The sequence below is a fragment of the Lepeophtheirus salmonis genome, chromosome Z (assembly GCF_016086655.4).
Source record: "Lepeophtheirus salmonis chromosome Z, UVic_Lsal_1.4, whole genome shotgun sequence".
Taxonomy (NCBI): domain Eukaryota; kingdom Metazoa; phylum Arthropoda; class Copepoda; order Siphonostomatoida; family Caligidae; genus Lepeophtheirus; species Lepeophtheirus salmonis.
In genome coordinates, this window is record NC_092584.1 from 12,760,505 (window position 1) to 12,786,391 (window position 25,887).

The following is a 25,887-nucleotide window of genomic DNA, read 5'->3' on the forward strand; positions in this document are numbered from 1 at the left end:
TCATTTTTGATTTATTTTTGTGCCACATTCTTCCTCCAAATGTCGTTCTTTTATTTTGTTAGAATTTTGCAATTAATTGCTTTCAAAATTATTTCCACCATTTCCAGGTGTTGTTCATCTCTTCTGATGGACTCTTCACGAACTTGCTTGAGCTTTTCCATCAAGATTATCATCATTCATATCGTCAAATTATCCTTTTTATTTTCATCGACCAATGATAGATTTCCATCGAACATTTTGACCTTCTCAAACAAACCTCAATTTTCTTTTAATTCACCCTTCGTAGGCATTCTTGAATCCTTCTGTTAATTCGATCTTCAATACCCTTCCAACTGCGCCATGTTGTAACTTATTCATAATATACAGTGATGAGGAATATTATCGCTTACATTATAGAAAAATACAGAAAATGTAATATTTAAAAAATATATTTATTTAGAAATATGCATCTTCATGGATTTTTAATAAAGTTAGTGGTTTCACATTCAATGCTCAACATGTTTTGTTTATTTTATCTCCTTTTTTCTTTCCTCCTCTTTTTCCCTTTTGAAAATGATACCTACACCAGTGACGTCATGGGAAGTCCCTGACGTTCCTTTCGGAACGTCTATGCATAATTACGTGTGTATTTTTTATTCTCTTCAAATAATGTAACATATTAATTAAGTTATGAGAGTGAATTTATGAGGGTGGCGTAGTTGGTTATACTTCGAGTAATATTCAAGTACATTCAACGCCCCTAGGGACAGAAAAGCTGTACGTTGTACCTGTAGAAGAGTGGTGCTCCAACATTCTCAGAATCAGCGGAGCCTTATTTTAGTACTGCAACTAGGTAAGTAAAATACAAATACGAAATTTTATCCAATTTTGTTAAATTTACATTTTGCACAATTGCAATTTATAAACACGTATGAAGCAAATCTTTTTGTTATTAGTCGTTTTAAAAACATGTAAACAAGTTAAATATTTCTATTATCAAATAAAGATTGCTTTGTTTTAATGTTTCTTTCGTTACTCTGCTTTCCTTGATTGAAGCAACCAATAAGTGATAGCTCCCATACCATTTATTAAATTAAAAAAAACATTATTAAACTTCTGTAGAGAAAAAGAAAAAAAAAAACATAATAGTTTTTCTTTTTTAGTTATTTTCTTTTTTACTTTTTATTCTACATAATATTAAAATAATTTAAATAAAATAATAAAAATAAACGGAGACATATATAGACTTTAAAAATAAAATGAAAGTTGTTCAGAATTCTGAGTTACGTACGTTGGGCTATGTTTCATTTTGATTAGACCAGATTCCGGGGATCTGGAGGGTATGTTTTTTCCCCTTTATAAAACAAGATAGACTCCCGTGTCCCAAGACCTGGACTGTCGATTCGAAAGTGCACCAGATAAATTAAAAAAGAAACAAAAAAAATCAACAAATGATTGAACAAACAGAAAAAGGAAAAACGTATTTTGAATACAAATTAAAAAAGGGGAAGAAGAGGATTAGCAAGTTAGTCTTATTATGGTTGAAGGAGGAACATATTTGCTATTCTAATTGCCAAAGGAAGGACAAACTTCAAATATTGTCTATGAACAAGTTTCAATAAAATCTGATGTTATTTAAGGAATGAATAAAATAAATAAAACGGGTACGTCCTAGTCTTCATATAATATATAAATTTATAATACTTTCCTCAAGCAACATCATTGTGCATGTACTGTTATATACATATCATGCATCTTTATGTTTTTTAAGATATATTTGATAGCTTTGAAACTCAGCGAATTTTGGTAGCAATACTGGTACGAACTCTTCTTTCTTGGCCCATCCAATGTATTCATAAGTTTTATATCTTAATGCTGTAGAATTGTTTCTTGGGGAATTTTATTTGCTTCGTTATGAAACTTTTTCTTTCTAATTTACATCTGTTAAAAAATATAAAGGTTATACTTATCCATCAAAATTTCTCTGAAGATATTGAATAATAACATTTTGAAATTTAAATCAATTTAAAATCAAATAATACTTTCGATTATTGCTCAACTTTAAGCTGACGAATACTTTAAATTAACTGTAGATATATCCCCATAGCATGCAGATATAAGGGAGTGTATGCAAGTTAACATCACTGTGGGCCTTATTTATTTCTTACGGAAGTCGAAACTAACTTCTGATACCTGAAAACATCCTGAGGGATAGATATAGTTGTACCTGTATTAACATTTATTTCCTGTGACCTTTTAGGGGCTTCATAACTCGCATCTTTTATTTGGTTATCATATTTTTCATCTTCAACAAAATGATCATACGTCGATGATGACTCAGCATTTACCTCTGACAACCGTTCACTTTCCCGAAGAAGTCGTTTTTTTCCTTGTACAGATAATGATGGACGTTTTCCTTCTAATATTGGAACAATTATATCTTCTACATAATACGTAGCTATCATATCTGTACTTCTAACTCTTTAAAAATCTGACATCTTCGGATATTGAAAATGTTTCTTCCTCGTTCTTTGCTTTTTTCTAAGATTTTTCCATATTTTGGGACAAAATAGCATTTTTGTCAGTTAATTCTGCCTTATGTGTTATTTTTTTTTTAGATGAGCATATTCTTCGTACAGAGCTTCCACCCTTTCAACCATCTTTCTCTTGATGATTACAATAATGCAAGCCTTATTGTTTTGTAGCATCGCTTCTTGGACAACACAGTTTGCAGCCATCCGCGATATTTTGGTAGATTTTCTTAGATCCTTCGTCTTTAATTTCTATTTATAAGTTTCTAATTTAGGTTAGAATAACTTTACTCCATGTTGGGAGTCTAGATCCAGATATCTTGTCCCTTGCGTCTCAAGTATAATATCCAAACGAGTAAAATCTCCAGTGTTCATATTAAGTAACTAATGGAATATACCACAAAATAATGACTTAGGCTAAAGACTATTTTAAACCAACAGCCAAATATCGACCAAAGCTACTGATGGTCAAAGGATACACTGTCCAAGCCAATTCCTCACTTAGTACAGCAGACTTGAAACATAGAAATGAACACTTACGCCTTACGCAGTAAAATTTGACGGTTGTTCTCGTTACTGTGTATGTGTCTGTTTTTTCTGTGTATGTTAGTATTTTAATATATTTTATCTTAATATATTATTATCTTTATAAATTTATATTTATATATTCTATTAAAAGGATAATTAGTATGAAAAAAGGAAGACGGTTTATCTATTTTTTATTTTTGCACTGAAGTTTAATAATGTCAATTTTATTTGATAAACGGTCCACCTGTAATCACATATTGCTCTCTACAATCAAGGAATTATAGTCACCCAAAAAAAAATTCCTAGTAAAATTTATAATTATACATGCTTTTAAAATAACGCAAACCAAAAAGTTTTGGTTGACACGCATTTGGAAAGTGCAATTGTGAAAAGGTAAACATTAACAAAATTTGGTAAATATTTTATTTGTTTTCTACTTACATAGTTGTAGTACGAAAATTTGGGCACGCTGATTCAGAAGATGATTTATAATTTCAATGGCAACAGCATCACTCTAAGATGTAGCCTACTGAGAGTAGGTAAACCACTTGGTGTATTCAAAGTAGGGCTGAAAAGTTTCTGACCTCAACCTGAAGATGGCAGCACTTGTAAATACAAGCTGGTCACATATATCTAGCCAATAATATGTTAACAACCAAGGTTAATAAAAATACAAAGTTATAGCATAACGCGTGTACGACTTATGTTTGACTTCCATGATATATTGTAATGTTGACGTCATGGTAGATGAGTTTGTTGTGGGTTTTGTCAAAATCTGTTTTTCTTGGCAGGTAGTCAGTACGATACCTTAAATTGAAAATTCTAGCTGTAGTGACGCTATAGACTATGATTGTTTGCGTGTTAATTAAAAATCTGCCTGTCTTGCCCAGCAGTCGGTACTATACATCAGATTTAAAATTGCAGCAAGTCCGATAACATGATGTTCTAACCTTGTATTTCTATTAAACTTGTTAACAACTAAGACTAGGAAGGCTTGCGTAACCTCTCCTCCTTCAATGACTCAAAGAGGTTCAAAATACAAGTAACAATATATGAATAGATAAAGTATAATGAGTAACACAGGATTATGTATGTAGTGTGATTTTTGAACTTAAAATGCAGTGTTTAGTTTATTTTAGTAAACAATCATGGGTAAAATATTTATTGCACTAGGTTCCCTTAGTAAATTCAGAGCAACAAAGTGCGAAAGTATCCAAACTGGTCTCGGAAACATAATAAAACTAAATTTCCATATGTTTCCTTAGTCACTAAGAAAGCCTTGGATTATATATTTACTTAGCAAAATTAGAAAACTTCAAAATATTCCGTCCCAGTTTCGAAATTTTTCCCTTTATTACAATTAGATCCCAAGCTTATTTTTCTTCATTTTGAGTCCCTAAGAGAATTAAAAAAAAAATTACATTACGAACTTTGAGATGACTTACACAGTATCTTCTTTATAATAACTTTACATGAAGCTCTATCTACCTTGTTTAACCAAGGAAATAAATCCACTTTCTGATGAAATGAATATTCTAAAATCTTATATTTGTGAATCTAACTGTGTAATTGAGTACCAGAGTCTATTTTAAATTGTTGATTCAAATTAAGTATGAGATTTAACAATTTATACTACTTTTGCGCTTAAGCATTTAAGAGTTTTTAACTTTCGATACAAAAACAATAAAGCTTCAATTAAACCGTCTATTTGCATATTATTACCAACAATTTTATTCAAATATACGACGTATTACTGAACATAGAAGCTTACTTCAATCCCTTAAAGTGGTTTTGAATTTCATATTGAATGATTCAAACTTTATTGAAGATATTAAAAATATCTTTACATGTCAAGTGAAACAATTTAATGTAAATTTGTTTACATATGAAAGTGATGAAGAACGGCAGACTCTTTTCAATCAGATTGGATGGGGTTGACTTACTCGTCCATCTGATATGATATTTTTAATTTCCACTTTTACATTTGAAATATTTTTGGAAATTAAAAAAATACATTAAAATTAACGAAAATACACCAATACATGCATCTTTCTAAAAGACAAATATTTAGTTGCATTACCAAAAATTTTGTTTCAGAGGTTAATGATAATATCCATAAAAATAAAAAGAATGCAATAGTAAAATTAAATCGAAGGAATTAAATAAAATAAAAATATTAATGGGGAATCAATGGGGAAAAAATAACTACTTATGTTCAAATATCTTTAATGTTCTTAATTGTTAACTTTTTTGTCAAGAAATACAAGAACAATAATAGGATATAACAATAAAGTTTTAAAAAAAATATTATGGGAAACATTTATAAAAATCTTTTATCAATTTATTTTGCTGGAGATCATAGGTCTTGACAATGGAAACATTTCAATATGGTGATGATAAACAGTTTAGCGATCCAGACTCACTAAGTTTAAAAATTTGAATGACATTCATATTGTCCAATGATATAAATAACTTACAAGTAGTAATGAGTAGTCAGGATTGAAGAGTCTAGGATGTATAGTAATTAATAGTCAGTACGGACTGGACAGCACTAATTCATTATCATAATTGGAACTGCAATCAGAATAGTGTGCTGGAGATGATAAATGTGTTTGTTAAGGACACTAAAGAACTCAAATCAATAAAGTAAGCATTATAATAGGAGACAAAGTGGACTGTAGGAAGAATCACTCTAACATTTAATCAAACAACTTTGCTGGAGGATGGACTCCGACTGGCGACTAATTTTTTTGAGCGATGTTGCACATAGTTAGATGTCCTTGTCACAGACCTTGATGCAAAAAGTAATATCTGCAATGAATGTACCTTCCGTAATATGAGATGAGATCCTCTTCATGTGATCAAAGGACAATACCCTGGAGGTGTGTGTGGCTAATGAAAATACATGCATTTAAAGGACCAATGGTAAGATGCAGATACAAATACCAGGAGATTCATTTAATTAATTAACTAATTAGAGGATCAAACTTCCAAGACATTAATTTATCCTTCAGACACTGGCCATCCATCTTCTATTCTCCATGTTTTATTTCTTCCTTTTATTTATCTATTTAGATATCCAGGGCAGCCTTCCCTTCCTTGTTGTTTAAGTATTTATTGATCGAACGTTTGTTGACAGATACTCACCGAAGTTGGAGCTATTTTGGAGTGCAGATGTAATGTAACAGTCGATTGAGTGTGTTGGTATAATATTTTCGTGAAAATGGACAAATTTGAGTACCTCCCTATTATTAACTATTTCTTTTTGAATGTTTAACCTTTAAATAGATTCAAACAATAGCAGACATATAAAGGCTTCTCGTGTTAAAATTGGACGCGTCTAATGCAAGCCAACTCCAGTTATTACCAGAGTAATTTACCCAAAAACAAAAAGTGTACCGTGAACAATTATTTTACAGAGATGGGAGCATCACTAGGAGAAGTGTGTACAGATACAAGGAGACTATGTTGAAAATTGAGAAAAAATCTATTATATCTGTGTTAGGTCGGAAACTTTTCAGACCACCCTCGTAGCTATAGATGTAAATTCTTTGCATTTTCTAGTGTTTGAGTTTCTTTGTATTTGGCAATGGTAGGAGTGTTTTTATTTTACTTAAATTATTCTTCCGTTCTTGAGAAAAGAACACCTATGGTATGAAGTAACTGCTTGTGAGTTATAAGACATAAAGTAACAAAGAGGATGTGTGACGAGTTACATATATGCGTAAATACCTTATTGTACTAAGAGTAAAGAGTGCAAGGGTACCGCGAAAAGAACTTTTTTTTGAAATGCAATTTTATATCCAACCAGTTATCAAATTAAAAAAAAAGGTAAGCCAGATTTCAACAACTTGATGGATTCGGATTTATTTTATTCAATAAAATCATGTCTAGCAAAAATTACAGTCTCTATACGAGGCTGAGAGCGTGGGCAGGCCTTCCCCATTTGATCATTTTGGCAAATAATGGAATTCCTTCTTTTTTTTTCGAATGAAAAATTTGTTTTTAGTGTACCAGATGTTTCGGTTAGTTGATTGTTCGATCGCCCCTAGGCAAAAAACAACAACATTAATTTGATTCTGATCAGGAAAGTTTGGAGGGCAAAAAGCCTGGCGAGTTAAAGTTGTCCAAAGTGTGTTAAATTCATTTAAGAAAATTGTAAAGGTGTGGCATTGCTGCTGCCTCAAAACCACTTTTGAGTCCTCAAATCCCCTCCGAACATTAACATATCACTGAATTCCAGAGTAGGAGCAATTTTATGGTGTCAATCCCGGTGTGGATTCCTTTCTTTCATGGGTGATTTAATGAATGTCTTTCCATCTCAGCTGTTTGTAGTAACTAACATAATGAAACGTACTCTAAGCTGCTTGTAGTAGCTAATAAAATGTAACTTCATGTCTTGCAAGCTACTCCCTCCAAAGTGCTTAGCCAAAGTGCAACACTAAGACCACACAACGGATATTTGTACCAGTTAGTATTTGTAGCAACATTTTTTTTTGTCTCATGAATTCCCTCTTTCTAACTAAATTAACTAGGTAAATTCTGGGAAAGGAAGAAGAAAGTTGGGATACAAGAAAGAGGAAAATGACAAAAAATTATAAAGTAACCTCGTCATCTGTGGTATAATTAAACACTACATCTGGCAGCTTGGATGCCAGAAGAGAAGGTGAATAAGATTGCTACTGGAGTAAGCATCTCGAGTTAGAACCCTATTTCCATTAATTTTGCTACCTCAACTGCTGAGGTGTGAGCGATTGCATTGTTGTGATGGAAAACGATATGTTTGTGGGCCAATCGTTGGCGTGTTCCTTGCAGCTCGGATTTGAAACGGTCCAATAACGAGGAATAATATGCACCTGCAATAGATTCACCCTTTTTTAGATAGTCGATGAGGATTATTCCTTGTGAATCAAAAGGCCAGTCACCATAATCTTTCCGGTCAATTCAAACGCATGTCAATAAGAAAGAAATAAAGGAATCTGTCTGAAAATTGGTGTTTCTTCTTGTTAGAGATGCTACAAATGAAATATAACCTCGATACGTACCAATATTGCATGGAATTTCAATTACCCTCGTATTTATGAAAAAAAAAGGATTTTTTAGATTTAAATAGTAAAAACAAATACCAACCTAAGAAAATTAGGGCTTTGAAATTCATGGATTACAGTTTTTATAAAATGATTTATTTCCAATATAAAACATGTGACATTCCACTTTTTTAGGTATAAGAATACACTCGGCTATCTGAATTTAGTATATGGATGTTTTTTTCCATATAAATATGACAAATATGTGCCAAATATCCTTATGGACGTATATTTTGTTATTGTTGTAATTTTTCATTTCTTCAACCCATTTGTAGTCGATACGCTTTAGACTTTTGCTGAAAGGTTTTTTTTGTGAGTGAACCCACCTATACTCTTCTCTTAAACATTCTTCAAATTCTTAGGGTTACCAGGGACATTTTCAGTATATTTTTTAATGCATCCCGGAAGTACTGATGTCCGGGGAAATCACATCTCGTTACAATCATTTTGTTGTCAAACTTGTTAAAAAAAACAACGGTTTTTTTTCAATTTTTGGTTTGACAATTTTGAAATCAAGAATATTCATTCTTAAAAATATTCTCCAAAATTCTCAAAAAGCCTCCCCTACCAACCCCCCCTACCCCCAGAACAATCTTTTCTAACGGCCCTAAAAGTACTTAGAATCTACGACTCGTCTAATAGCTTTTCTCCTTACATGCTATAATTGAAGATCATTTGGAGCTGAGTCTAAACAAACTTACCTGCCTTCTCTACTTACTATTATTTATGGGCCAAATATTTTCATGGTATATCCGCTGTTTGTATATTGTAATGCATAGTTTATACATAAGAACAAAGCCGAATGTTAATTACGCTTCTGTATTAGTATTATTTTCATACCTTCATTTTGATTGTTATTAATAATCATTTTGGCAAGAGGCGGATTCATTCATGTTTCAGGTTTTTTTTTCTCTCTTTGTCAGTACTTTTTTATAGTATGTTTTTTGTTACCAAAGCATCTATGTATTTATATTATAATGGATTACTAACTTTTCGACAATATCTTTTTATATATCAGTCGATTACAGAACGTTAAAAGAAATATGTAATAATACTTTGGCTAACGTGTCATTTATTTAAAGAATAACTTGGACTTCAAGTACCACTTCAAAATGTCTATAAAATCTTGGGATATTAAGCATTTTCCTTACTTTAGTCAGAGCAAAGAGGGCTAACAACTGATCCATCCTTTTAAAAAAAAACGATAATGTGAAAGATATTCCGGTAAATGCTACAAGCAATGTAGTCTTTTCTTTTTTTTTTGGGGGGGGCTTGGTTTTGGAATATTTTGAAAAAAAATTTCAAATACTACAGTGCTTCGAAAAAACTCCTCCATTTTTTGGGAGGGGGGGAGACCTACAGCCCCTCCAGCCCCCTTCTGTTGGCAACCTTGCAGAAGTTCTCCCCCATTTTAGTACTATTGTCCCCTTTTTGATCACAAAAATCTTGATGTCTCCCAGCCATTAAATGTTTAGTATCATATTACAATATCAGTTTTGGAAAAGTATAGCATATCAGATTATATCCTTCCAACAAAACTAGAAGATTTCACTTCCAAATTAATCAAATGAAATCCATTTTATAATGTCTATGATCACATTTAATAAATTCATTTACAATACATTGTTGATACCTTTGAGATTTTATCCAAAAAACAAAATTTGATAATTTCAATCTCATGGCAGGAATATCCAGTCGGGTTCTTTACTTTAGTAGTAAAATAATGATGAAAATCGGTTGTATTTTTTTGCAATTTAATAACAAGTTATCTTCAAAATCTATTTAACTTTTACTTGAATGAATTCCATACATAAAGACATAATATAAAACATGTGACATAAGACAAAATATCCCTATACTTCAACCCATTGAGCCATCCATGAGGTTTATCAGGACATATATTTTTTCTTTGGAAGTTTATCATGGATGTAAAAGCCTTAAAAATTCTGGGAATATGAGATCTCAAGATCTTGAGAGGGAACACCCAATATATATATTGATAATGACTAGAGTTTTAGATTCGAGGCATGTACTTTCGTCTAAATTTTTTTGTTGCTAGCAATATGAAGTGTGTCTTTATATTTTCAAAAGCTCTTAATATTATTTTTAAACTTTTGAAGAGAAAACATTTAGTTATTTGGTAACGAGGGAAGAGTTATCCGATGTGCTGGGGCCTAAAAGAGGTGGGAAATCACATTGACATCTAGGTATATTATTCCATCGTAATGTTTAGACCATTTCGCATTAATAAAATGCATGACAAAATTAGTTTAGATGATAAATCCATCTATTATTTTTATTAAAAAATTAACAAATAAAGATAAACAAGTCCCCAAAAGTGGTGTCCAGGGCTTTAAAAAAGGCAAGAGGAAACAAGGAACCTCATTGTGATTTTGTCATTTTCTCATGAGAAGACCTTAACTGTTGAACCTCTCTTCAACAGGCAGAATGATCGAGTAGTGGCATTTGGGGATGAAGCAGGAAGAACATATATGTTTCTATCACAAAACACCCTCCTTAAGTGTTTATGTTAGGCCTGCCATTGCATCCAACGGCACCGGTCATGAATCCCCTGTGTTTCCCTTTAGGACTGAAAATAGATGAGTAAGTCAAAATTCTGGACGCAAAAGTTATCTTATGGATCAAATAACAAAGGTAAATTAAAATCTTGTAAATATTAAATCATTTTTGTTGTTGTTGTTTTTTTTGGCATATGAATTGATTTGCAACATTTTGTCAGCCAACTTTTTGTTAATACTTTATAATATATTAATCAATACGGATGTTTCTTCTCAACAAAACTTTACTTCCCATCCAATCCATTTATACAAAAATTACAATGTAATATATCAAACAATTGTATTTATTCAAAAAAATTTATGATACATTATGCTCGCTACAAATGCAAAATGTTACGCTTCCCTGACTTTGTAAATTATGAACTTCCATTCATATGTAAACATCAACCCTGAACAAAAGGTTGATCAAATTTTATAAAAAGAAGAGCTAAATAAATATGTCTGATAACTGTAAATAGAATATACTTTTGAGGATTGAGATCCTCTTTCTATTTAGGATCCCTTCTCAAGCACTCATCATGGATTTGGAAGCTGAATATTCTATGAGAAGGGTCAAAGTTTCTATGATAAATTATAGAAGGGACTTGAATGTCTTTTAGTCGTTCTTGTTGTCCACGAATTGTCATGAGACAAACGTCAGCTCCCTCAATTTGAAGCAAGATGTCTTCACATGACTCAATATCTGGCAAGTAAACACGATACTCTACCGCCACTGGAAACTCCTCGCCGTTTCTTCGGTAAAAACACTTTCCTATTACAAAATCCTCTCTCTTCTTTAGTCGACGACGCTCCCGTGGCTTTATCCAAGAGTCCTTTTCTTTTCCCGAGTGGATTTGCACATGTGTCGGAGACGATGGAAGTGTAAGACCATAGAATCCTAAAATTGTTTTCTTCACATCCCCAATCGCCTCTTTTCCTCGAATATATTCCCATGAGTAATTATCAGGATTAATATCCTCATGCCCTTGTCCTTCAAGGAACATCAGAACAAGTTTAACAAAATGATCTCGCTCCTCAAACGTTCCTTGAACTGTGACTCTATGAAGGACTCCAGGACTTGTTGCTACGTTGAAAATAGAGGACTCCTTCTTCCAAGTGGTTTTAAAGCCTCCAGCGAGTGGAAATGGCTCTGAATCTTCCCCTGGCTCCTTGATTTTAGTCCATGAAAAGACGTTCAGAACATGAGTTATAACCTGTAACAATGAAAGGGTTATAAATTTGAGTTACATAAATTTTATTTATTTTATTATAAATGCATATTTTGTCCCAATTTTTATACATTGTTAATACGTAGCATCAAGTGGATAGACCTAGAAACCTACTCGTGATTATCACATTACATCTACAGGGTAGGGCAACAAAATGTGAAATATTAATTAATGTTTAGTTACTCAATCCTTGGAAAAGTTCAGTGAATATTTTTTGATATTCGATTTTCCTCGTCTTTTCAAAAACAAACTATACTAAACATTTAGTAATTTCATCATCTTGACCTAACCAATAAGCAAAAAGGCCACCCGTGATCTGTCGTAGCTTCCAATACAAAAAATATCCTCCAATTTTTATCCGTAACAATTTAATAGTCATGTAAGAATTTCGGAAAAAATAAATAAAAATATTTTTACATCATAAAATATTTCAGGTGAAAAGTATGTAATTTTTTTTTTGAAAATTATGGATTTATTTATTTTTTTGAAAAGTCGTCAAAATGGTCTTTGAGCCATTTGAAACCATTTTTTCGAGGTTTTGCAGGGAGCTGAGCCCAGCTGCCAAATATGAGGCCTCCCATTGGCAACATGACATGTTTGCTGAAAGGTTAAACTTGACATGGTTTTGGATGTCAGCAGGTTTTTTATCACTGATGTATCGATCCGTATGGGAGTTTAAAACCCAATCTATCTTAATAAGTTTTTAATCAGAAAACAAAATTGATGGCGTTCCAACCTTAAGCATGTTGAGGAGTAGTCTTGGTCTCGTGAGTCATTGAAGAGGTGCTCCTTTCTTCTAGCCCTCATGAATGATCCTATGGACTGTACTGGAGATCAAGAACATGGGATTTGCTATGTCATGAATGTTCCTGAACGGAATTCTCTTAGTACGAACTTTGAGGGTTAAAACTTTCGCCTTTTATCCGAACTGACCTCTTCCTCCCAAATCCTTTCATCCTTTGGACTATCCATCCCTCTTCAAATCGTTTTTTGACTACAAAGATTGCCTTTCAACCCATCGCCACACCATTAGAGATCTTAGTTGGTCAACCTTGTTGATACTCTCGTCAAATAATCAGGTTTTTTGTTATTTAAAGCCATATATATATAATTGTTACCTTGTTTTAAAAAACATGGGATAGTTCGTTCGTTATATTCCTATAAAGATTTTCTCAACAGAATAAAATCCCCTCATTAAAAGTAGGATTTTAAAAATATCTAAAAGTTTTTTATGATTAAAAAGTGTTTTTATTGATTCTGCATCTTGTTCTATACTCCATACATTTCCATTTTAGGCTGAAAATGATGAAAAATGACTCTTTTTTAAACCCTTATAACTTTTTCATAAGGGGCCATCCATAAACTACATTGGCAGGTAGAGGGAGTGAGGGAGTACAATAAAAAAAAAGATGTTTCTCCACTAGAGGAAGGGGGATTTGAAAAATAACCATGTCGCATGAGCATTATAGAAATAGTTAATGGTAGGGTTAAATGAAAAGTAATCATTTTGAACTTATAAACTAGTTATCGACGGTATTAAAACTACATAGTTTTATACAAGTATAAGCCATTGAAGTACATAATATAACAATTTATTTTGTTTACAAGCCATGCATAGAGAGTTATCTATGAAGCCATCATGAATAAGAGAGATGGCAATTGTTAAATATATAATACATTTTGTCAAGCCTTAGACATGCCCATCCAGAACAAAGTAAGAAAGCCCAATTTGAAGTTGCTCAGGCGTATTAGAATGAAGTGCATCATAGTCCTGAAATGGTGTCACAGAAAATGACTGTGTTTCAAGTTAAATATGCTAATATTCAGGTAAAGAAAAGGAATTTCGGGTCTCAATTTTCATGATAATTCATCATTGTTGTCTAGACCTAGCTTTCAAGAAGATAAAATATGGAATTGGATTTTCAAAAGTACTAACCCTGCACAAAAAAAAAATTGAAATCGGAAATAAATCAGATGAATGACCAAATTTATAGTCTGAAACGACTAAGAAATTCAGGATTATCGATGGTCAGTGAAAAACAAAGATATTACACTGTGAAAATGAAAAGACTACAATCAGATGCTCAATGGGAAAGAAGTAGACGGATAAAAGTAAAAAAATGATTTAAAAAACTCTGGTAGAGTCACTCAGAAGCTGTTGCTACTCTAAAATCCATGAACAGAGGAATTCAAGGAAGACAAAAATTGAAAATTAATCAACTACAGTTATTATCAAAGATATTAGATATAGTCAGTTTTTCATCTTACGTTGATGTGAAACGGATCACTGAAATGATTCGAAGGGCTCAACCTTTTGATGATTTGAGTAATGAACTTCAGTCAATAGGCTTTCGTTTGTGAAGAAGTTCTACTTATCTAAGAATATTATCTCGCAGAACAAATACTCTAGAGGGAAAGTGTCATATTCAAACAGTACCACTGAAACTTTGAGGTAACATAGTATTCATTAATAGAGTAAACTAATTTATTTTTTTAGAATTAAGACACTCAGCATTACAACTATCATGCACTTAATTTTATAATATTTTCTCAAATAATTCCACTTATCACTATTTTAGACCTGAGTACATCTTAAAAAAGAGCAATACCGACAGAATGTTTGCAAAATCTTTTACTGATGATATGAAGGACCTCGATTCACTATTTGGACCTGACACTAATAATTAATTTTCTAACGACCGATAAAGCTTAGGACTTGCCCCAGTAAATCTTCATCCTCCGATTTTAATAAGACTTAAATGTCAATTCATGCTCCCAGATCATAACTTTGTAGTTGGCACAAGACATAAACTAATTCCATCGGTTTATGCTGACTGTAAATTCTCGGAAGATGGAAAAGTATTTTATTCGGGAAAGACCTTTATTGGATTACGAAGTGAAAATATGACTCGTCGACTTCCTTTACACATGTTTTTGACTTAAGGAACCTTTTCATATCGAAATCAAAAAATAGAAAGCCTATATTGGCTATTGAAACTGATGGGGCTCAGGAAGTAAGTTGAAACTTGTACCTAATAAATTATTTTTATTTCTTTTGACTTTATGTCTCAGAATCACAAAATGTCAACAAAAAAAAAGAGAAAAAAAAGATTCTGAATAATATTTTTTGAAGTAGTTTTTCCCCTCAAATTAGACGTTATCAAATATAATTAAACCAACTAATAATCTACATAGGAGTATAAAATTGCTTAATATGATCACTTAGATCAATTATCTTATATAATCAAATCTTATATTTGCCGATATACTTTTTCTAGGAGGTTCCAAGCAATGTATAGTCATTACATTGTTCTGTCAGTTTGTTCAAGAGCTAAAGCTTGATGCTTTGATACATGGAGTCAATTCTGCTGGACCCTCCGCTCTTAACACAGCAAAAAGGAGGATGGCAAAATTAAGTCATGGCTGTATAATTCTACCTCACGGCACTTATGGTTCTCATCTGAATGAATCTGGATAAACTATCAATCCTGAACTGGAGGAAAAAAAAATCGCTGTATCTGAACTCTGCTCTTTCTGACGTCTGGTCAAACACTGTCATTTATAATTAGCCTCTGAGTTTATTCCTGAGGAACCAAGTGCTAAGTAACTTTCATTACATGTATTATAATCGCGTTATGCATTGCAAATAGTTAAATGCTTCTACAAAAATGCTGTGAGCCTTTTCCAGATAAATTATTTCCGCCTCATTTAGTCTACAAGTATGGCACATGCAGATAAGAAATTGTGGAACCGCCAGTATATTTTGAGAATTTGTCGAATTTCATTTTTTTTCGCTACAAAAGCGTTTTTTAATCCAATTACATTCAATGGAAAACAAAAATGGAATCACTAATCCAATGCCTTTTGACTCTAACTGTCCTTCAATGTAGTCCAAATTAAAAAATGCATTTGTTTAAAAGGTAATTAATTTTGCCTTTCCACCACTGCAATGAAGCGTCACCTTAAATCATCTCATATTGAGAAGAAGGATGAATATGATCCCAAATGATGTATTGCCAATGGTCGAAAATCTAGAATAAAAGTTATTATCACCATTTGAAGATGCTTGATCATTGATATTTTTCTATTCATTTTTATATTTTATCTCTGTTTATATATTTATTATACCAAAAGAAATATCATTAAAATAAAATAAAAAAAATTAAATAAACCAGAGGAAAATAAATTTAACAAGGCATCATATAAAATAACCCATCTTTCAGTTGGATTAAAAATAGAAATAATTCGTTATCCTTTATATATATTTCCAATCAACTTGGAAATCTAGTTCTTTTTCTATCCTATATCTTATCAATGCTTTTATAAAGTTCTTAAAGTTAGAAAAATATTCAAAAATTATAATGATAACTTTTGAGAGTGAAAAGGCGTAAAAAACGATTTTATACGACATGAGGAGAGGAGGTTAAAAATGAAAAATTGACGATGTAGTTTATGGATGGCTCCTAATACATAGTGATGATAAATATCATGGCTTTTATTATAGAATAAATTCAATATATAATTTAATTAAACTTTTATATAACGCTTATTAATCTTACTTTTAATTCGGGGATTTTTTTTTAAAAGGTCAAATTAACTCTGAATAAGAATACTCCCCCAAATTAATATAATCACAGATATTTCATACAATTCAGATAACTGAGAGAAAAACTGCAATCAGTTTTGGATTCTGAGCTCATTGATAAATTCAATTATTGTCTTCAATTCATTTGTTCAACATTTCTCCCCCTCCCCCTTAATTCTTCCCCTCTTTAGTAAGAATACTGTGTGTTGAGCGGAAATCAAAAAGGTATGAGGAAAGCTTCACGGATAACTATACTATAAATCATAATCGCAATATATGGCAGTTTCTTGTACAAAAAAAGGCATGTATATTTATGACATTTTAAGAATTGGGCTCGTATCTTGATTGCTTGTTCTAAAATGGGTCAATATAATTCAAAGGTTGGGAACCAGTGCTGGAAAACTAGAGGTGACAAGCATATCAATGGAGGTGGAGATTTATTACCTCAAATTCTGATAGGTTTCAAAAAATTCCCGCGCTTTTATTCCGCGTCATTATCAGGGAATTGTTTTTATGTAGAAAGATTTACGATTTTATTCTTCTTTCACACTTTAAAATCTGTGTCCCTTCCAGGTACTATTTCATTTAGTCCCTGGGAAATGTCAGGCTTATTTTAATTTTCATTTATAGTATAAGTTATATAAAATTTAAACGTTGTTATATAAAAATAAGTGATATCTCACCAACGTTTAGTTCAAATCATATTAAAAAAGAAAAAAAATGGAAAGTAATGTGAATTTAAATAAAGTTTATGAATGACTTAATGTATTATCAATCTGATATTATTATTATTATATTCTGTAAGAGAGAACATTGACTAACTAAGCGTAAGTGTGCTCATAAAAATGGAAATTAACACCGAGGAATAGCTGGGGACTTACCTTCTTTATTATTTAAGAAAAGTTTGTCGGTTTATAAATGTATAATACTAGCGGAAAATCAAAAAGTATTGATATCATAATGTATTGCAATAATATAGTTATTGATATTAATTGACAATATCGATATAGATGAAAAGGTCAGTTATTAAAATGAATTATTGAAAATAAGTTACTGCATAGAAACTTTTGTCTGACGTCATTACTTAGGAGCCAGATAACTCTGATGACGCTTATTAGTAATATCAAAAATAAATTAAAATAGAATCCGACTGTCTTTATCAACGGAAATATAAATGTGAATTATTTATGTAAATATTATACTAGGTGAGTTTAGGGTTTACTACTTGTGGGCTTAAGGAGTCCCCAAAAGGGAATTATTCATATAATTTGTTATATACTATTTCTTTTTAATATCCGTGGTGACATCTCCCTGAATGGAAATTCTATTGACTGGCATCAAAGATCCAAACAGAAATACTCTAACTTGACAAAATGTAAACAGTATAGAACATTTATTTATAATAAGGAATCATCGAATAACCTATCAATATTAACTATTGAAAGTACAATGAACCAATTTTCTAAATTATTTGGATTTTTTCAAGTTCATTTAAAACAGGATGGTCCATTTTTTATGATGCCTATACATAGAAAAAACTTAATTAATTATTTGTAAATCTTCATTTTTAGTTACTAAAGAGACAATATATCAAATCTTTATATATTATGCTTGGTGCATGGACAAAATGTCTACCGTCGAAACGTCAACCGACAGAATGTCGACTGACAAAACGTCGAATAGACAAATCGTCCAGCAGACAAAACGTCGACTGACAGAAGATTGACCGTAGAATATACAATAAAGGGCTACTCCAAATGTTGTAGTGATATATTCCATTCAGACATTTCCCGCCTGAAACATAACACAGCAGCACTATTTCTATATAAACTACAAGTAAGGGGCCCTCCCTATCCCCCTTATACATGTTAAGAATGTTTTCAGTCACCGCTGTGTCCCAAAATGAGATAAAACCCACCGCCACTATTTAAGCAACCACTAAGAGCCCCTCACAACCCATATACCCCTCCCTAATGTTTGAGCTGTTTTCGAGTACGGCCTGACCCCAAAATGGTATGAAACCAACCACCACTATTTAAAATTACCCTACCTCCATTTACAGCCCGAAAGGGCCCTCGAAATTTGAGACTGTTTTGGGTTTCATCTCATTTTGAGGCCCTGCAGTACTCAAAATAGACTCAAATTTCGAAGTATAAATGGGATTTGTGAGGGTTCTTTATTGTTAGTTTATGTATGGTTGCTGGGGTAAATATCTCGGGCTGGAAATGTCTGGAGGGAAATGTCGTAGAATGAATTTTTCATATTTTGAAACGTAATATTTTCCGGTCGGCGTTTTGTCCATTCAAAGTTTTGTCGGCCGACAGTTTGTCTGTCGACGTTTTGACCTACTACCATTATGTGTTGGCTAACGTTATATCCGTGGTGATGGTGGAAAGGCTTAAAAATGAAGAATCTTTTTAATGCAATGATAGTTCTCCTATATGAGTCGAACTATTCATCACTAGAAATTTGAATACATATCTAGAAATGCAGACCAACAAGAACAGGAATAAATTTACACATCTATTTATTTAACAGTATTATAAATCAAGTATAAATTATATAAAATAAATGTTATCGTTGACCCTTTGTACTTCTTTTTATCAGAGTGGATAAGTTTTTGTGATACATCGGTTTCTCAATTTTCATCACTCGGAATCGGTAAAATTAAAAACCATCTCGGACAGAATAATATATGGATTGGAGTTAGGGTAATAAGAAATTGGACTCAATAGAATGTGTCTAACGTCTTGAAAAATTATGTACCTTTGGCAAGAAAATTGACTGTCTCTATTGTCTCCTTTTTAAATATTGTAGAAGGCATCAATAAGATGAAAAAATAATATAATCGAGTACTTAGATATGGAATCTTTTGTTATATCTTATTTATGATTTGTCTAATCAATACTGAAAAAAATGTATTATTATTTTGTTACATTTTCACTATTTTCTTAAACAAAAAAAACTGTTATCGAAAAAATTTATATGTTATCTGTAATTGATTGATTTCTGTGGAAATACTAGATCTTCATTAGTATAATATTATAATATGATGACAAGCAATTATATACAAACATTCTGTATATGTTACGATGGAGTCAAGTTGAGGCATCACAGAGAATTTAATCTGTCCCGAGAGGATATCATGAAGACCTTGAACGTCAGCAAGGCCACAGTCTGTTGGATAAGAAATCGTTTGGCTGATGGGGACAACCTTAAGGGCAAATCAAAGAGGGGAAGACCCAGCAAAGTGAAGCCTGAAGACGTAATGGATGTTTTTAAGTTCAACCCAACGATGAAGATGTCAGAGTACCGCAAGAAGAAGAAGGTGCATTGGTTAACTGTAGGCAAGGTCATCTGAAAGTCTGGAGAAATGTATCTTAGAAGAATTGAGAGGCTACTCCTAGCCCAACGTCAAAAAGAACTCCTTCTTCAGCAATGTCAACAACTCTTGAATGATATGAAGCACAGGAGGAAACGGGTAATTTTTTTTTCTGTTAAAAACACCACTACCGTTGATCCTTTCTACAACCACCAAAATGATCGGGTGGTATGCTTTGGTAAGGCTGACAACAGCATCAGGACAATCATCAAGACCAAACATCCGGCCTCTGTGATGATGTTGAAGGTAGTGACATCAACTGGAGAAAAATAACTCCGATTTGGTTTCCTGTTGGAAACCGGTACTCTGGGCAAACTACTTGATGGTGTTGAAGGAAAATGTAGTCCCATGGATCACCACGGCCATGAAGAAGTCCAACAAGGCCACATACATATTTCAGTAGGACACGGCTCCGCCCCATACTGCTAATATTGTAGAAGAGTGGATGTGTAGCATTATGAACATCTGGTCTAGGAACCTTTAGCCCCCTCAGAGCCCAGATCTGAATTGGCTGGATTACTCCATTTGATGGCAAAGGGAGAAGAAGGCCTTCAAAGTCCGCCACCCGAATATTGATGCCCTGAAGATACTATGTTAACTAGTAAGAGTATCGTGAAAAAGGACTACGTTACAATTGAGTGCAAGGGGCTCCGGAGGGGTATAGATGCTTTCATTGAGGCTGATTGTTGCTAGATGGATAATTAATGTGAATTGTTATAGTAAAAAATATCAACCATACCTATTTATCATTCTATCATTTTAAATAGAATTAAAAGATGGAAGCCTATATATCGATATTTTAATATAATTTTTCGGCTAATTGTCCCGAATATACCTTCAGCGAAATTTCCGTTAGGCAAATTGTACTTCGGCAAAAACGTTTGCGGACAATTGTCCTAGAAACATCGTAATAATATCATTCAATAAATAAATATCGTATCATGAATCATTATACAATACTCTTATTGTTATAGCCCAACCAGATACTACCGCTAGATAAGCATGAATTTATAGCCTCAATTTATAGTCGATAATTAAAATGTATGATGTTACATAAAATAAGGTTTACAGGATGTGCAAATTCTACCTTCTAAACAACCAACCTCTGTGCTTGAAAAGAAGAAAAAAAGGACAATAGTGATGAATTAATTAGTAAATAATAAAAAAAGGAATAATTCTTATATTATCCGGAGGAGCACATGCTCCAATCATTTGTGATGGTGAAAACCATCATTTTTGATAGAAGATTCTTGTTGCTGAACTCATATTTTTTACCTTGAAAAGATACAGCTTTAAAATTCCAAGTGATAATATAAGAACATAACAAGCATCTATAGAAGTTATTGGGCAATACATCGGGAATCGAAATATCGATTGTTTTTTTCCGGAATCGGAACCGGCATTGGGAAATAATATTTAATTTTTATGAGTAAAAGTGTTGAAGGCTCAAGGTTACAGGTTTTGGAACGGTGGCTTGATACTATATTACGAATATAATTATTGAATTTTTTTTCAAAAAAATTCAAATAACCAAAAAAAATTTAATTCTGTCTACGTTCCTGATGGGAAAATTGTATTTTTTAAGTATTATTTAAACATTAAAGAATCGGGATCGGGAATTATTACTAGAATCGCATCGAAATCGGTATTTTTTTTGGAATTGTTCTCAATCGAGGCATGAAGTCCTCGAATATGTCATGTGGCAAAACCTTCACTAGAGAAAATTACCAGGGGCATAAAATGTAGGTGGTAAACGAAAACATTCGGGGCAAAATTACGTAGAACCAAAATGAGAACATATTAGAGCAAAATAAAAGGGTTGGTCCTTCTTATAATATACAATTGATTCTTTCTGCATAAAACCAAAGTCTAATTAAAAAAAAAGAGAGATCAATTTAATTTATAAAGCCAGTCTCTCCTTTTGATCCAGAAAGGTTTATGTATAAATTAAAACTTTTTTTTTTGTTATTTGTCCAACATTCAAAGTAATTCAAATAAACACAAAATCATCTTCAAAGATAAGATTCCGACTCCCTCAATGATCGGACTGGAGGCAATCCCACATAAAGGGATAAAAAGTATGTGAGGAGTCGGAATAGAATTGATCCATTAATAGTTGAGAGAAGACTCTCAGGATACGGTGGTTACTGAGAGGACGTCAATGATCATAATCTAGAACCCGTCATGTGGAACCCTTTTCAAACGCAAAATATAAATGGTTTCGCTATAGAATTGTGACTTGGGGGTTCTTCACGAACAAATACAATCCATAAAAGGACAGGTAGAGTTGTTTTCTTTTTGAGAAAATAAAACACCATCTCTTTTACGACTGTTCAAGGATCTTCGGAGTTTGTATCATCCTTGAGGTAAAAAATTAAAGGAGAAGGCGGGGGGATGTGAGCATACTAGACTGGATGGTCACTACCTCAAATCAACATACAGCGCATTTTAAAATATACTTTTTATTTACAGGGGTTTTGAACGTAGTTTATTCAGTTCGAATTAAAGGCAGAAGCCTTTTTATAGGTTTTGAAACTTTTATTCAACGGTATATTAATTTAATGAGGATGTTTGACGACAAGGGTTTAAGGGAAATGCTTTGTTAATACTGTCGTTAAACTTAACACCGACGCCATATATAGATTCCAATAATATCAATTTGATAAATTAAAAAAAGTAAACTTTTTTTTAACAAGTTTTATTTCTGCTATATTCTTAAAAACAAAACTCGTCACTTCTACAGCACGATACGCATGCACGCCCCAGTATTTGGCAACAAGACGAACAAGATAACAATCACTAATAAAAAGCAGAAAATTGAGTAAATATGTTATTTTTTAAATTATAAGTAGTTACAAATAGAATTTAATGAAAAGTTTGTGCCTATTATAACACCCCAAACACAACACAATTTGCATGTATCATATCTTATGTAGAGTATTTCAATCATTTAGTCATCTGTCTTTAGTATATAGGTACGCATTTACAAACAATATTTTGTATTTCTCTAGTTATATTTTACATTAACTTTAACGCTGTAAACAAATATTTCTAATCATCAAATAAGATTAATTTGTAAATATTTCAATAATCTACACAGATGAATTAGGGTTTTTTTAAAAAGTAATTTTCTCATCACACCCAACCGTTACAACCTCTACAGCCTGATTGCCATGCATAATAAAATGAGGAAGAAATGTTGTGTTATAAACTATAAAATTTAAGTACACTTAACCGGAGCGTCGGCAAGAGGTGAGCTGGAGGGGGTTTAGCCCCCCTAAAAAATAAAGGAATTTTTGCTGTTTGATAGAAAATTTAATCTTTGATTTTTTTGAAATTTAATATTTAAATTTTATTTAATTTTTTGATTTTTTTTCCTATAAGTTTAACTTTCTGTAAATAACACTGGATTTTTAGAATTTTCTCTAAAAAATTTAAGATTTGAAAGTTATACATTGAAATTTTTTCTCAAAAAATTTAATTTGTTGAAAAAATTTATGAATTTTTAAAAATTTATCCTAACTTTTTTTTTTTTTTTGTTAAATAACTAGATTTAAGAATTTATTTTCCAAAAAAATTTAGTTTTCCAATTTTTTTCTAATAAATTTAACTTTTCAAATATTTTCTGAAAATTTTAAAATAAAATAAAATCCAAAAACAAAGCCCCCCTCCCCCCAAAAAAAAGAGAAAAAATATATATTTATTTATATATGCTGCTGACGCAAAAGCTTAAGTAAAAGTACTATTGTCTTTGGTCCCATCTTTGTTGTGATGACTTTAATTCGGTTTGAATTTCGGGTTATGATACTCAATTATTTCCCATTCGTAAAACAAGAACAAATTTTAGGCCATTCCCTTTGTCATTTTGGTGGACCAACACTTACTTATAATAAAAAATTACTAATTAATAAATGATCATCTACAAACCCTAGATTTCGAATCTTTGTGACTTAATCGGAGGCAGAGATGAGGTTGAGGCTCCTTCTCTGAAGACTTGGAGATCTCTTCTCCAGATTTTTCGATAATATCCTTATATTTAGAGGGATCTGAGGCACGAAGATCGTCTAGATTTTGCCAAAGGTTTGAAAAAAGTGAGGCTGCATTCATATTGGAAGTTTAGGAGTAGTGTAATTACGTCATCTAAGGGAATTTATCTAAATAAAAATAAGAATTTTTGCTATTATTTTTGACACTTCTTAATTCATATAATGTTAATATGATTGGAAGAAACGGCAATATAAGAAAACAAATAATCTATACATAAAACTATTTGGGAGTTTAATATATATGTAAATTTATTATTGAATAGAATCTTGGAGCGAATATAAAAATTATGAACTGAGATAAAATAGCTCTTCGGTGGAGGCCTGGTTTGGTATTTTGAGTTCTGATTTAATAAAATTAAAATACTTACCTACACAAAATGGATTACAACCAACAATAAACATCAAATACGTTGTTTTATTTATACCATGAACTGTTTGATCAATAGTCAGCTAAAAAATAATTTCTTTTTCCTTTCTCACCTGTCAAAAAATAGGAGGAAAAAGAAGTAATTCAATAATGTAGGAAATATATATATAAATTGTGTTTTAAATCCTATAGATTTTCGATATGTAATACAATTCTCCAACAATATTAACAGAATGTTTTGTGAGAAAAGCAGCTGATCTCATGACGTTTCATTAGATCAGCTGCAAGTGCCGTAGATATGAAAGAAATCTACATATATCACATTCCGTATCAAGGAAGGGCATAGACATTTTGCAGGCGTATTTGACAAAATTCCTTCTCTTCAAGCGCTGGGGTGGATATGAATTGCTAATATTTGGGACTTTTGAAGGGATAAATTACCATTCTCTGAAAAGAAAAGGAAAAAAAAAAAAAAAAAAAATGTACACTATATATATTTTTTTTCCTTAATTATAATTAGATAATTTATCTCCCTCTTAAATGATAATTTAAAAGAAAATTATGATTTAGAACTAAAGAGATTTTCTTTTGAGTTCCACAAAGTGTAATCATTATAAATTGAAATTATAAGGGTTATTTGATGCTCAGGGAAGCGGCGGTGGAAGAGTTTAACAAGCTTTGGAAATGGGAAGCCCACCATCCATAGACGGAGGTGTATTATAGTATATTAGAAGGGGCTCTAAGTGCTTAGAAATATGGCAAGGGTGCAGTTTAAACTACTTTGAGGACCTGTAATTCAGCTGTACAACCTGAGAGGAGGAGGCTTATATTTTAGGATATTAGAAGGGTTTATTGATTTTCATTAAAGAGGGGGGGGGGCGAGAAATTTAACTTGCCTTACGCAAAGCATTATTTCACCTACACATCTCGGGGGTTAGGCTGTGTTATAGCATGTCGGAAGGGTTCCTTGGTTCATAGAAACGCGACAGAGCTTGTGTTTAAACTGTATTTTGGCACAGCATTTCACCTGAACAACCTGAGAATTCAGGTAAACGGCGGTGGTGGAGAAATTTAACTTGACTCGGGCAAAGCAGTTAATCTATACTACCCGTGGCTGTAGTGTATTATAAGATATTTTAAATATTTCTCGGTTCTTATAAATCCGGCTGCTGTGCCTTTTAAATTACCTGGAAGGCCCAGCACTTCACCTGTACAACCTAAGAGGCGGTGTGTATTTTGGGATATTAAAAGGGTCCCTTGATTCACAGGGAAGGGTCGGTGGAGAAATTTATCATAACTCGGGCACAGCAGTTCATCTGCACACCCCGTGAGCTGGGGTGTACTATAGATTAATTAAAGGGTTCTTATATGCCTAAAACACGGAAGCAGTAGAGTTTAAACTTTATTTTGCCCCAGCACCTCACCTGTACAATCTGATATCCGGAGTGTTTTTTTCGGGTATTAGGAATGATGCTAAAGGAAGCTGTGGCAGATACATTTAACTTTACTTTGCACAGCAGTTTACCTTCTCAACCTGCGGGCTGGGGTAAAGTATACTGTTTTAGAAGGTTTCCGCGGTGCCTAGAAATGACGGC

General features: G+C 32.3%; 1 protein-coding gene across 1 annotated transcript; it reads right to left on the minus strand.

Moving 5' to 3' along the window:
* Positions 1–10,972: 10,972 nt before the first annotated feature.
* Positions 10,973–24,112, minus strand: LOC121130281 (PIH1 domain-containing protein 2). Its single transcript, XM_040726041.2, has 2 exons — positions 23,807–24,112; positions 10,973–11,897 (listed from the first exon to the last, which is right to left on the minus strand). The coding sequence occupies exons 1-2, from the start codon at positions 23,984–23,986 to the stop codon at positions 11,193–11,195; spliced, it is 885 nt and encodes a 294-aa protein (XP_040581975.1). The 5' UTR covers positions 23,987–24,112; the 3' UTR covers positions 10,973–11,192.
* Between the last annotated feature and the right edge of the window lie 1,775 nt (positions 24,113–25,887).

Excerpts from the sequence above, each read along its gene's own strand:
- LOC121130281 (XM_040726041.2), bottom strand. The coding sequence starts at position 23,986 with ATGAATGCAGCCTCACTTTTTTCAAACCTTTGGCAAAATCTAGACGAT. Across the intron at positions 11,898-23,806 it reads ACAAAGATTCGAAATCTAGG|GTTATAACTCATGTTCTGAA; the intron begins GTTTGTAGATGA and ends TCATTGTTACAG.